The sequence below is a fragment of the Pogona vitticeps genome, chromosome 1 (genome assembly GCF_051106095.1).
Source record: "Pogona vitticeps strain Pit_001003342236 chromosome 1, PviZW2.1, whole genome shotgun sequence".
NCBI lineage: Eukaryota > Metazoa > Chordata > Lepidosauria > Squamata > Agamidae > Pogona > Pogona vitticeps.
Window position 1 is genome coordinate 348,866,570 of NC_135783.1, and position 14,642 is coordinate 348,881,211.

Below are 14,642 nucleotides of genomic sequence, written 5' to 3' on the forward strand. Positions count from 1 at the left end.
AAAAAGAATTTGCTTTAACCCGTAAACAGAGATAGGGATGAAAGGGGTGCACGTAAGTCTTCGACTTCCTTTGTTTTTAATGCAGTACAATAGTTCCTAAGGTGCCACTTGATTTTTATCTCTTTTTTTAAATTCCTTGATTCTCCCCTCTAGATTTCGCCGGATTTATTTATCCTGTGCTTGTGTTCTATCCCGCCAAGCCTCGTCCGATTTAAGAGTTTTCAAGGCGAGATTTTTCTTTTTAAAAAGGTAGCCGACCAGGGGATTCGAACCTCCGTCTCCTCAACCCATCCACCGCTCCCACGACTCAAGCGCCCCCCTCCGTCCGCCGATGGGCGAGAACCAATCGAGAGGGACGCGCTGCTTGGCCAATGAACGTACTGCGCCTGGTTCTCCGCCTGGCCAATGGGCGCCAGGAAGTGGACCTTAGGCCCCACCCACATCTCGGGTCTGAGAGTTGGGCGAAGAGGCTTCGGCGGTATGGCTGCGGAGGAAGGCGGCGGGCCCGCGGGCGCCCCCGCGTGGCTGCCCCCTCGAGCGCCGGGCGGCCCGGTGCTGCGCACGGTGGAGATGCACGCGGGCGGGGAGCCGCTGCGGGTGGTGCCGCCGGGCGCGCTGGGCCCGCTGGAGGCTCCGCTGGCCGGGCTGCCTCTGCTGGCTCGACGGCGCCGCCTGCTGGAGGATCCCGAGCTGGACGCCGTGCGGCGCCTCCTGATGCACGAGCCGCGCGGGCACCGCGACATGTACGGGGCGCTGCTGGTGGCGCCCAGCGAGCTCCCCGGGGGGGCGGCCTTCGGGGCCCTTTTCCTGCACCAGGAGGGCGCCAGCGCCATGTGCGGCCACGCCGTCCTCTGCCTGGCCCGCTTCGCCCTCGACTTCGGCCTTTGCCCGACGCCGCCCTCGCCCGGCGAGGTGCCCATCATCCTCCACTGCCCCTGCGGGCCCGTCACCGCCTTCGCCCGGTGGGACGGGCAGCGCTCCGGCACCCGCACCCGCTTCCACAGCGTGCCCGCCTTCGCCCACGCCACCGGTAATGGGTCCGCGAGGAGCCGAGCGCCGGGCTCCCACGTTCCTCCTGCACGGATCCGTTCCAGGGACGGCGCATCTCACCTGATCCTGCCCCCCTGCGCCCGCCTCCCCACCCGGCGCTTATCTTGCTCATGGGTTCACTTAATTGCGTGCTAGCAAATTAATTCTGATCCATGGAGACCCCTTTAGGGGTTTCCCAGGTGGAGAAGGCTCTGCAGGTGGCGTGCCATCCCCTTCTACTGGGGTTGCCCTGGGACTGCCCTGCAGCTTGCCCAAGGCCACCCAGGCTGGCTCCTCTGGGATAGGATTATGAAAGGCTGTTATTTGCTGCATGGATTGCTTAACAACTGCTATATAGTGTAGTGCAAGCCACTATATAATGCAAGCCAAATTGTGGCCCCTGGTGCCTGCCTCCCCTCACCCAGTGCTTCTCTGCCCTTTCTTGCACACGAGCCGTGTGGCTTCCCTGAACCATCTTGTGCCTTGTTTGTTTGCTTTGGCTACTACCGCATGGAAACAGTACCGTGCATCTCTTGCAAAATCCAAAGAACCCCCCCCCCCAAAAAAACCCCAGACAAAATCAAAAGGAATTAAAAAGACTAACCGTTATGTTCTAATGTGAGCTTTTGTGGACATGCCCGCTTCGTCAGACCTATGGAAACAGAGGGAGACTGGATGAAATACTAATTTCACAAATAGAATATTCTGAATATTCATTGGTTATAGGCATATAGATACACCTCACACTTAAGACTCCTATATCCAATGAATATTTATAATTTTCTCTTTGTGAAACTGATATGTATTTCATCCCGTTCCTCTGTATTTCTACAGGTGTGGCGAAGTGGCCATGTGAAAGAAAGCTCACATTAAAATACAATTTTGTTGTTCAGCCGTTAAGTCGCTCCTCATGACCCCTTGGACCAGAGCACGCCAGGCCCTCCTGTCTTTCACTGCCTCTCGGACTTGGGTCAAATTCATGTTGGTCGCTTCAGTGACACTGTCCAAACATCTCTTCCTCTGTCATCCCCTTCTCTTGCCCTCACACTTTCCTAACATCAGGTAAATGGTGGACTTGCTTCCCCTTTCCAAGGTTACTATGAAAATCTTTAAAGTGATGTTTCCGTTGTCCTAAACCCTATGAAGAAGCAGTAGGCAGGCAGTTCTGTTGTGGTCAGTTGACACCAGAGCAATGGTAGGTCAAAAAAAGCAAAATAGGATACCTGCAACAGCAAGACGCACAATAACTTTATATTCTTCTCTCCCTCTTTGCTTGATTACCAGATGTCCCCATTGAAGTTCCTGGATATGGAAAAGTAATTGTGGATGTTGGCTACGGTGGCACTTTCTATGCATTTCTCAGTGTTGACCAGTTAGGGCTCGATGTTAATTCTTCAAGGATCCAGGATCTGGTGGATGCAGCCTCTGCCGTAACAGAAGCAGTGAAGGCTCAGGTATTATCAGACGTCTCCACATTAGGCATGTGCATGGGAAAGCTGCACATGTTAATCCTGAATTTGCTTTTTACATACATTTTTTAAAACCTTGCCATCCCATCAGTGTCTTTTATTGATACATTTTGGAGGTGGAAAAAACAAACACATTAGTTGCAGAATTGTAACCAGCTTTTTAAAACCTATTTGGTGAGTGTGTAAAACTGATCAAGTGTTTTGCAACTTGATAGCTGTTTCTGTTTCTTATTTATCTGATGATCACATATACAGAGAGCATAGACATTCTAATCAATGTTTCAGATGTTGTCTGTTTGTACATACATGTACTGTATGCGTGAATGCTACATGTTCTTTTTTAAAAAAAAATTCGGTATGTACATTCTTACGTTTATTGAATGAAGCTCTGGTTGCAGTGGAAGTCCAAGCATAACTTTCCATCTGTTCCTTTTTCCAACTTTCCATCTGTCCAGCACAGTGATACTGTCACAACGATCAGGGGTGCTTGTGTGCACACACCAAGCCAATGTGTGCACTCCCCCGAAGATTGAGGCCGATTATTTGTTTGCCAGGTAGAAACAGACAGAAAGTAACACTTGGATTTATGCTACATCCAATAGTTCCTGAAATTGAGTATTTGATGGCTGTACACCTTTTTGACATGGTGGCGCTGCAGGTTAAACCGCTGAAGCCTCTGTGCTGCAAGGTCAGAAGAACAGCTGTCATAAGATCGAATCTACACGACAGAGTGAGCTCCCGTTGCTTGTCCCAGCTCCCGCCAACCTAGTGGTTCGAAAGCATGCAAAATGCAAAAATGCAAGTAGATAAATAGGTACCACCTCGGTGGGAAGGTAAATGATGTTCCATCTCTAGTCATGCTGGCCACGTGACCACAGAGGATTGTCTACGGACAAATGCTAGCTCTATGGGTTGGAAACGGAGATGAGCACCGCCGCCTAGAGTCGGACACGACTGGACAAATTGTCAAGGGGAACTTTTACTTTTTATAATCCTTGTCACAGCTGGCATTTTCCCCAATAAAGAGTTAATTCCAGAATGAAACCCAACAGTCTTTGATAATCACAGCAACATTTATCTGGATAGAAAGGTATGTCTTTTCATTGCTGTAGTAATTCCAGTCAACATCAGCTTGTGTACTTCTACAAACTTTATTTATCTACATTGCTTAAATGTTCCATGTTCCGTATGCAATGTTTCATATGCAGATACTCCAGTGTTGTAAAACGTCTTACACCTATGATAAAGCTATAGGCACAATTAGAAATCCAAAAAGCTTATAACTATGACACTCAAATACAAAACTTAAGTTGTCAGTAGAATTTTTTTAAATTAAAGGAACTTTTAGCCTAAAATGCACATTTAAACAGCCAAAACAGAGAATACATACATAAAACATCAAAATTGTCAAAATTAAAAGTTTATATAGTAAAATATATTGCTCAGCCCCTTTAGCATATTTTCACACACACAGAAAAATTATTAAATAATGTTCTCACACAGCTGCCCATTAAAATTGGTGGAGCGAAATCTGTAATGTTTGTCAATTGCCTCTGTCCAGCTACTCTGTTGCATGATTGTTGTTGATTTCTGGCATGTGTATCACTCTGTAGCTGTTTTGTTATGAAGAATTAAATGGACTGTTTTAATGTGTTCTATCTCCCTATATTTATAACTCTTTAAGCTCTTTAAGGGTGTACTGTTGTCGTGGCAAACAGCATTTTCATATTTTCATCAAAAACAGTTCTACTCATTACGTCATTAGAACTTTTAGTTTATTTACAACCTAACATGGCAGACATGAATAAAATTCCTCAAAGCAGTGTTATTACTTGACCTTGTTCCCAGGCTTACTGAAAAGCAGCCAATTGTTTTGAAAACAAAACTATTGTAAATTATTTCCCAAATCATACTTTAAAACATACTTGCATTTTCAGGGTAACTTTTTCTACACTCACTTCATCATTCCTTCCAGCCTTGCAATTCAAAAGTTATTAAAAGTTACTCTTTTAATGCAAAATTTCAAATATTGACAAGGCATTATTCCTGCTCTGTTGTTTAAGAAGACTTTACACAGAACACTTTAGAGTTAGTGTTGTTTGCTAATTTGGGTTAAGTTGGCACTCTTTGTAACAAAAATAGGACCTCAGTTCTACCACAGTAGGGTGGTGATAACTACATTAATTTAAAATAGGAGGTAGATATAAAAACAGCTATTTACTTTGCAGCACTTTTTAAGCTGTACCTTTAAAAGTGTTGATAAACTGTTGTCTTCTTTTTTAAAGTACAAAGTTCGCCATCCTGTAATTGAAGATGTGGCTTTCATTTATGGAACTATACTCACAGATGGAAAAGATGAATTCAGAGATGAACCAACCAGCAACATATGTGTGTTTGCAGATGCACAGGTGGGAAATAATTTTCAAGATGAGTGGCACCCTGCCATTTTAATAAGAACTGCTCAATAGCTCAGTGGTTTAGGTCTCTGGCTGCAACGACTGAGGCTGGGGGTTCGATTCCCCACTGTGCCTCCTTGAACTCGATGATTCATAGGGTCCTTTCCAGCTTTGCAGTTCTCAGATGATCATGATGATTGCAAGGGTTTCCAAAAGGTACATGTAGCAATGATGCCAAGAAGGAGATGGCAGAGAAGGTACCTGATTCTGCATTTTACAGCAGGGGTGGGCAACTTTAAAGGGGTTTTGGGAGGGGCCTGCATGCCATAAAACAACATCAGTGAAATAAGTGGACGGAAACCCACTTCAGTTGAGAATTTGATTAAACTTTTTCTCTTTGGATATAAGAGTTAGGAGATAATCAGGTTGCAAAGACACTACCTGGTTTCCCAAAAAATAAGACCTAACCTGAAAACAAGCCCTAGTAGGATTTTTCAGAATGCTTGTCATATAAGCTCTACCCCAAAAATAAGCCACAGTTGAGTGAAAACCCGCCCTCCACCCTTGTGCAGCAACCAGAAGAAGATGACAGGACTGTCTTTGAATAAATGGAGATGGTTGTACATGAAAAAAATAAAACATCCCCTGAAACTAAGCCCTAATGCGTTTTCTGGAGCAAAAATTAATATAAGACTCTGTCTTATTTTGGGGGAAACACGATACAACACAGTAAAATTCAACACAGTCTAGTTACACATATACAGAGAGCATAAACATTCAACTGGCAGCATGAGATAACATACAATGCGTAGTGTAGAAATAAATGATCTGACTTATACCATGTCCCATTTACACATGTCATTCATACATCTAGGGACCAGTCAGAAAATACATTACGTCACTTTCTCCGGCTGTACAACATCAAGTTTATAATGGTTGTTGTGGGTTTTTCGGGCTCTTTATAACCTTGGTACACACCTGAAACTACTTAGTACATGACTCAGGTTAAATCAGCCTGAGGTGGCAAGAATACACAGAGGAATTATATCAGAAAGATGTGGATATCCCGGACAACCCAGACAATGTAGTTGCTGACCTTGAGCCAGACATCCTGGAGAGCGAAGTCAAGTGGGCCTTAGAAAGCCTGGCTAACAACAAGGCCAGTGGAGGTGATGGCATTCCAGTTGAACTATTTAAAATCTTGAAAGATGATGCTGTTAAGGTGCTACATTCAATATGCCAGCAAGTTTGGAAAACTCAACAGTGGCCAGAGGATTGGAAAAGATCAGTCTACATCCCAATCCCAAAGAAAGGCAGTGCCAAAGAATGCTCCAACTACCGTACAATTGCACTCATTTCGCACGCTAGCAAGGTTATGCTCAAAATCCTACAAGGTAGGCTTCAGCAGTATGTGGACCGAGAACTCCCAGAAGTACAAGCTGGATTCCGAAGAGGCAGAGGAACTCGAGACCAAATTGCTAACTTGCGCTGGATTATGGAGAAAGCCAGAGAGTTCCAGAAAAATATCTACTTCTGCTTCATTGACTATGCAAAAGCCTTTGACTGTGTGGACCACAGCAAACTATGGCAAGTTCTTAAAGAAATGGGAGTGCCTGACCACTTTATCTGTCTCCTGAGAAACCTATATGTGGGACAGGAAGCAACAGTTAGAACTGGTCATGGAACAACTGAGTGGTTCAAAATTGGGAAAGGAGTACGGCAAGGCTGTATATTGTCCCCCAGCTTATTTAACTTATATGCAGAATACATCATGCGGAAGGCTGGACTGGAAGAAACCCAAGCCGGAATTAAGATTGCCGGAAGAAATATCAACAACCTCCGATATGCAGATGATACCACTCTGATGGCAAAAAGTGAGGAGGAATTAAAGAACCTTGTAATGAGAGTGAAAGAGGAGAGTGCAAAAAACGGTCTGAAACTCAACATCAAAAAAACTAAGATCATGGCCACTGGTCCCATCACCTCCTGGGAAATAGAAGGGGAAGATATGGAGGCAGTGTCAAATTTTATCTTCCTGGGCTCCATGATCACTGCAGATGGAGACAGCAGCCCTGAAATTAAAAGGCGCCTTCTTCTTGGGAGGAAAGCGATGACAAATCTTGACAGCATCTTGAAAAGCAGAGACATCACCTTGCCAACAAAAGTCCGAATAGTCAAAGCTATGGTTTTTCCTGTCGTGATGTATGGAAGTGAGAGCTGGACCATAAAGAAAGCAGACCGCCGAAGAATTGATGCCTTTGAATTGTGGTGCTGGAGGAGGCTCTTGAGAATCCCCTGGACTGCAAGGAGAACAAACCTATCAGTTCTAAAGGAAATCAACCCTGAGTGCTCACTGGAAGGACAGATCCTGAAGCTGAGGCTCCAGTACTTTGGCCATCTAATGAGAAGAAAAGACTCCCTGGAAAAGACCCTGATGTTGGGAAAGTGTGATGGCAAGAGGAGAAGGGGACGACCGAGGATGAGATGGCTGGACAGTGTCTGCGAAGCAACCAACATGAACCTGACACAACTCCGGGAGGCAGTAGAAGACAGGAGGGCCTGGCGTGCTCTGGTCCATGGGGTCACGAAGAGTCGGACACGACTAAACGACTAAACACACACAAATCAGCCATTTTACTTTCACTATATAACATTTTATTTAATACATTTTAAATACAGTTTCAGATCAAAATCTCAACAAATGTTGACATTTGTTTTGGTACCAAACACTACAGGGAGACCCTACAACCCATTTAAGAGGAGTGTCACTGCTTCACTCTTTTTTGTCTGTGGACCTGTAATCCTGATCCTGCTTGGATATGAAACTCCCTTCTAGAGATCCTTCTCCATTTGAGGTGATCCAGGATAATGCTTTTTCATAGCAGCCTCTTCATGTTCTGCTGTTACAAGCAGTTTCAAGCCGCACACTTTTCCTGCTTATTTTCTCATGCGTGTGAGGGAAGATTAGAGGCTGCCAATGTCTAGTTTGCTGCAAGCCACAGACAAAACATACTTTGTGCACACAATAGTTTGCTAGGCTAGAGATAATTGGAATCTTCTGTTATTTATTAACCTATGAGACTGCTTTTGCTCAGAGAAATAAGCCAGTTTGCCATTATGTCTGAATTCAGACTTAATCTTAAGTGCTTTGTGTGCCAGAACATGTTTAGTCTTTCAATATTTATCTTTTCAAGGGAGAAATGTTTTCAGAGTAACAATATGGTATATTCACCTTTGTCATCTCACTGAATGATGCTTCTAAAAACATGGCTGATTTTTTTTTTTTTGAACTAGGTTGACCGAAGTCCGACTGGGTCAGGTGTGACAGCTCGTATTGCCTTGCAGTACCATAAAGGACTAATTCAGCTGAATCAGACCAGGACCTTCCGAAGCAGTTCAACTGGTTCCTTGTTCACTGGAAAAGCAATAAAGGTAAGCTGCAAACTTGGAGTGTTCGCATGTGTGCATGCGTGCAAAAGGCTGAGTGTTAATGGAAATGATGGATTTGTGGCTTTCCTTTGTGTATTATACTACAGTAAGGCCTTAAATCTGTCTAGCATCACCCTCAAGGAAACTGGATCATTTCAGATTTTGCTCCCAGTAAGCCATAAAAATTGTGGTCTTTCCGGTACTATTATTATTATGTTAATTCTGAATAAAGGATTTAAAATGTTTCTCTATTCTGAAAAATACTTTTTCCCCTTCTGTAATTAAAGATTACTTCTTATCAAGTCCGTTCTGACTTGTAACACTTTTCGTGGTTTTTCTAGGTATAGAGTCATGTGAAAAAGAAAGTACAACCTCTTTGAATTATATGGTTTTGCATATCAGGACATCATGAAAATCATCTGGTCTTTAGCAGGTCTAAAAATTATATATTTGGTTTTCACCAAATGTGGCGCTATGCATTATGGCCAAACAGCTCCACTTTGGTCTCATCCTACCAAAGGACATTGTTCCAGAAGTCTTGTGGTTTTCCTGATGCAACTTAGCAAACCGAAGCCGTGCTGTCGTGCTCTTTTTAGAGAGAAGGGGCTTTCTCCTGGCAACCCTTCCAAACAAACCATTCTTGTTCAGTCTTCTTCTAATTCTACCGTCATGATCTTTAACATGCTAACTGAGGTCTGTAGAGTCCAAGATGTAATTTCCAGATATTTGCAATTTCTCTGAACATTGCACGCCCTGGGGTGAATTTGCTTGGACATCCTCCCCTGGGAAGATTAGCGACTGTCTTAAATGTTTTCCACTTGTGAATAATCTTCCTCACTATAGAATGATGAATTTAAATTGTCTGGAAATGGCCTTATAACCCTTCCTAGATTGATGGGCAGCAACAATTACTTCTCTGTGATCATTGGTAATGTTTTTCCTCCTTGGCCTTAACACACACCTGAATGCTCCAGACCATCAAACTGCTAAAAATTTGGCCTTTATAGAGGTGGTCACACTTGCTGATGAGCAAGTAAGGCATTTTGGTTAGCAGCATCTGGCTGCTACTTAGCCTCTTAATTCCTATGGAAGGAGTAAGGGCGTACTTAATTTTCAACACATGGTTTCTCCATTTTGGCTTTATTTTTGTAAAATAAATCATGGCATGGTGTAATGTGTCATGTGTTGTTGTTCATCTGATGTAGTATTTGCCTAATTTTCATACCTGCTAAGGACAGTTATTATACCCTGATACTTAAAACCATAGAATTCCAAGAGGGTGTACTTTCTTTTTCACATGACCATAAAGTACTCAAAGTGATTTATCAGTCTCTCTTTCTGGTGCCACTCTGTGAACATGCAGTTTCTCCAAGACAGTAAAAAGTGGCAGGTCACATAATCTCAAGAAGTGCACACATTCTGGAGAACCTCAGTTCGGCCCTCTCGCAGGATGCACAGTATAGATTTGAATACCAGGCCCCTGGTTTTGTGGTCAGAGGTTTGTTGGCATGGGGCCAACTCCAAAGGCTTGAAGTCAGATTTGGAGAGTGAAGCTTCCAAGAACAGTTCGTTGGGGAAAACAAACCTTGGAGCCCAAGATAACAAGTTACACAGTAACTGGTAGCTTCAAATCCTCCCCTTAATAAGCAGAGCAAAGACATAGGCGTATAAGGAAAAACACAGAGAGAGTTCTGATAAGACTTATAGCATTATATATATTAGACTTGGTCAGACATATATACAGGCCCATATATACATTGGCATAGATCTCTCAGAGCAACATAACATTCACATACGTAATGACCACCAGACTCACAACTGAGTGGCAAAGTGCTGCTCTCATTCTTCTGCTTAAATACTGAGAGCAGCCTATCATTGCAGATAGAGCAGCTGAACATAGTTGACAAGCATTACCTAAGCTTGTCCCATCTGTATGCCATCAGTCATATGACTCTGCATTCTCACTACAATATTAAACTTAACCCCTTGTTCACTTAAAGGAACAAATCCTGACAAGAGTTATACCAGCTTGTGTCCTTTTTGTTTATATACAGTGGTGCCTCGCATAATGAGCACACCATTTAACGACGAATTCGCATAGCGATCCGTTTTTTGGGATCGCTAATGCGATCGCATACCGATACTTTCTATGGCCGAAAATCGCTTTGCGACAATCGGTAAGCGTTTCGCTTACCGATTTTCGCATAGCGATTTTTTTCCTTTTTTTTATTTTTTACTTTATATACACATATCCGTACATAGACATATATATACACACATATGCCTAAATCTCTATCTACAAACGATACATACTGTAGAGCTTAGCCTACAAGCCTTTTGTATAATAACACATTTCTTTCAGCAGTGTCTTCTCCTCATTATTCCTTTTGGTCATTTTCTATTTATTACAAAGTTTTTGCTTTCCACCATTCGTAGAACATGTTCCAGCTTTCATAGTAAGTTGACTTTTCTTGCCCTTTTAGTCTCTTTAAGTCTATCCATTTCAGCGCACTCTAATATTTTTTGATGATCACTTCGTCTTTTGGTGGGTCGCATAGTGATTTTTTTAAACAGCTGATCGGCGGTTCCAAAATGGCCGCCGGACGCCCAAAATGGCCACGCGCAACATTTTCGTGCCCTGCCCTCGCTTACCGAGGGCGTGAAAATGGCGGCCGGATGGGGAAACATTGCAGAACAGTGAGTTTTGGGCCCCATTGGAATGCATTACGTTTAATGTGTTCCAGTGGGTTTTTCCGTTCCGTATAGCGATGTTTTCCCATAGCGACGGTTAATCCGGAATGGATTAACCTCGCTATGCGGGGCACCACTGTACTGACATTTTAGGATAGTGGGTGAAATCCAGTGTTGCACGTCATACAGTGGATCTTTTGCACTCTGTACACTCTAAAAGGTGGCTGAAAAATGGAGAATGCTATAAAACATTGTGAACTGTTGTGCTACCAACTTACAATTGGAAGGGGGAAATACTTCATGCAGAGCAGACAGATTTACATGGTTTCCTCTAGGTTCCAGATTTTGGCAATTCTCACAACCTTTTGTAAAGGTGTTTTGACAGATCAAAGAGGGGAGGAGTGGAAGAGGAAGATACTTTGCACAAACTGGCTTTAAGCTTGGGGATCCCTGGGTTTGACTCACTGACAGTTTCTTCTTTTCTGTTACATTGCCTTACTTTTTCAACTCTGTGCATCATCTCGATGCTCATTAGGTTATTGCCTGTAAAAGCGTGAGCTGTAAAAAAAAAGGAGTCATTTCAGACACTTTCTTTTAGAATTAAAAAACAACAACCCTGAATCTGAACAATTTTGTTTTGCCCAGGAAACGAAATGCGGTGATCACAATGCTGTTATAGTCGAAGTCTCGGGAGAATCTTTTTATACCGGAACATCAACATTCACTTTTGAAGAGGAGGACCCCCTGAAATATGGTTTCTTTCTGAAATAACCAATGCTGGTTTGCTTCAGTTCTGCCAGGCATTGAGGCCAGAAAAGTGCATGCCAAATTTATTGTTTTTTTAAAAATGGGTATTGACCCATTATCATTTACTGTCCATTAATACTCAAATTCCATTTCACATAGGATTTTGGAGTTTCCTGTTTCTGCAGAATGAGAAAGGAGGTGATATAACAACTAAAAGATTGACCTTTGCACCATTTAGATTTTAACTTCATCTTACTATCACTTCTTAGCTCCTCCCCCCAGATTTTGAAACAAACTGGTCCCCATCTTGGCTGTCCTTCTGCAAACACGTGAAGACCTTTCTCCTCAGGCAGGCTTTCCCTGAATGATTGGCTGCCTGAGTGGGTTTTTTAAATGGATTGTTATGCATTATTGCTTTGACTGAGCTTTTAGTGCTACTTTTGTTTTCAATTTTTGTGTTTTCCAATTCTCACAGTAGCAGTTGTGTTTTTTTCTCTCTCTCTTTTTAACATCAAATGCAAGTTCATTTGTGTGGCCTTAGCTGTTACAAACACACATTACAAATAAATTAAAACAGAAGCATTAATCATCTAAATACAAGTCAACATCTGTTTGATAAATATTTTTATCTGTTGAGAAATATTTTTCTTGACAGAGGAGGAGATGGTTGGACAGTGTCACTGAAGTGACCAACATGAATTTGACCCAACTCCAGGAGGCAGTGGAAGACAGGAGGGCCTGGCGTGCTCTGGTCCATGGGGGTCACCAACAGGCAGACATGACTTGACGACTAAACAACAACAGCAATTAGTGCCTTCAACTGTTTTAAAAGGGCGTACAGGGAGGAAGCCATTTTTAGGATGGTGGGTGTGAGATTGAGAAGACATACAGGCACAAAGAGCTGAGCAGTGATCCTCGGATCACATGCCAGCAGTGGAAGGGTCTTATGCACTGCTGGAATGTGGCCGCTCACAGGTTTACCAGGAGTCATTTTGGCTCTTGGGCTGAGGAAGTTTTCCTCCTCCTATTACAAGTGTTACAGAGATTGGTGTATTACATTTTTTTGAAACCAGTATAGAAGTGCATTTTCCTTTTTTCATCATGAGCAATCTGCCATTGATGCTTCTTCCCTTTTTTTCCCAGTTCCAAGTTTGGTGGCAGAAAGTGACTGAAAGATAATTAAGGATTGTACACTGGGGACACTAAATTGTTCCTCACCCTGTTTTAGTTCTAGTGCTTGAGAATGGTCTATAACCATGCAACTCTTCGCCTTTACCAAGCTACAGTAGCTTTGTCCTGTGGCACCTTCTCTGTGTTTCCCAACCGATGTGAAAAATGTATATGTCATACAGATCTAGAACAAGATTGTGAAATAAATCTGGAGGAGCCATTTTTTGTAGAGTTACTTTCAATGAATCTCTTTTGCAATTCCAATGTTCATGCTTTTTAAGATATTTCTATATGCATTGTTAAATTTCAGTAAAATCAGTATTATCTTTTCAACTTTTTATATGATTCATAGATATGAACAGGAACCTGATTAAATAATTATATGTTTTTTAAAAAAATACAAATTCTGATACTAATAAAATAGCCTCAGAGATCCTGATTCTCAAAAGTAGCAGTGGGTTGGTATGCCTTTAATACTGCATCTTTGTTTAAAGTCTTTAACTCAACATTTATATAGCATTTTATAATTTTATAATCAGTCTACGATGCCTTAGTATCTGTCACAATACTATGTACTTTTAAAAATTGACTGTAAACTTCTAAACAGAATGGAGAGAACGCCTGAGATGTTTGACCTGAAAACAGACGGCAGATGGAATAAAACTACATTTTATTGAAACTGTTTCTGCAATAAAAGTTGATTTAGCTCAAGCTAAATTGTGTAGTTTCTGGATTACCTGACAGCTGGGTATGTGGTAGGAGTGGTAAGTGCCAGAGTAATAGTGGCAGTAACCAACATATAGGTTTGTATAAAGATTGTAAAAGAAAAACAAAATACATGATTATTTGTGGGCAAACCCAGGTCTAAATAGTTTTAAGTGGTGAGTTAAAGGGAGGTGGGGTGTTGTAAGGAGTTCAGTGTATAACAGATTTGACACAAATACAGATGCAAGTCTAGAAATCAAAGGGAACTGTAAGGGATCTTTACACTTGTATCTGTAAGTGAAAAGCGATCCATAGTTATGCTACAGTATAAAGGGACCTTATCAGTGAGTGCAATTCAGCACAGAATAAAAGTGTGAGTTGCAAAATACCAAGTCTGAGGAGATCTCCCAAGTTTTATGAGGAAAAATGTGATCTCTCTAGTTTTATGAGGAAATAGGTAAAGGTAAAGGTTCCCCTTGACAATTTTTGTCCAGTTGTGTTCGACTCTAGGGGGCGGTGCTCATCCCCGTTTCCAAGCCATAGAGCCAGCGTTTGTCCGAAGACAATCTTCCGTGGTCACATGGCCAGTGCGACTTAGACACGGAACGCTGTTACCTTCCCACCGAGGTGGTACCTATTTATCTACTTGCATTTTGCATGCTTTCGAACCGCTAGGTTGGCGGGAGCTGGGACAAGCGACGGGAGCTCACTCCATTGCGTGGATTCAATCTTACGACTGCTTGGTCTTCTGACCCTGCAGCACAGGCTTCTGCGGTTTAGCCCGCAGCGCCACCACGTCCCTTTATAAGGAAATAAACACAGCTAAATAAAACGGCAAAGATTTAGAGATTCAAAAAGGAGGTTCTGAGAAATTTAAACAAGAGGAGCTCGAAACTGAGGGGAAGTCAATAATAATATATTGGGGGAAAACCCGAGGAAGCTTTTTGATTAAAAATCCTGCTATGGCGTTGAGTTAGAAATCATGAGAACAAAATAAAGATACTGG

The 14,642-nt window shown here is 42.6% G+C and overlaps 1 protein-coding gene across 1 annotated transcript; it reads left to right on the plus strand.

The window, feature by feature from the left end:
- The first annotated feature begins 425 nt into the window (after positions 1-425).
- On the plus strand, positions 426-13,642 carry L3HYPDH (trans-L-3-hydroxyproline dehydratase). Its single transcript, XM_020802504.3, has 5 exons — positions 426-1,030; positions 2,314-2,483; positions 4,784-4,906; positions 8,189-8,326; positions 11,660-13,642. Exons 1-5 carry the CDS (start codon positions 481-483, stop codon positions 11,783-11,785), a joined length of 1,107 nt encoding a protein of 368 aa, XP_020658163.3. The 5' UTR covers positions 426-480; the 3' UTR covers positions 11,786-13,642.
- The last annotated feature ends 1,000 nt before the right edge of the window (positions 13,643-14,642 follow it).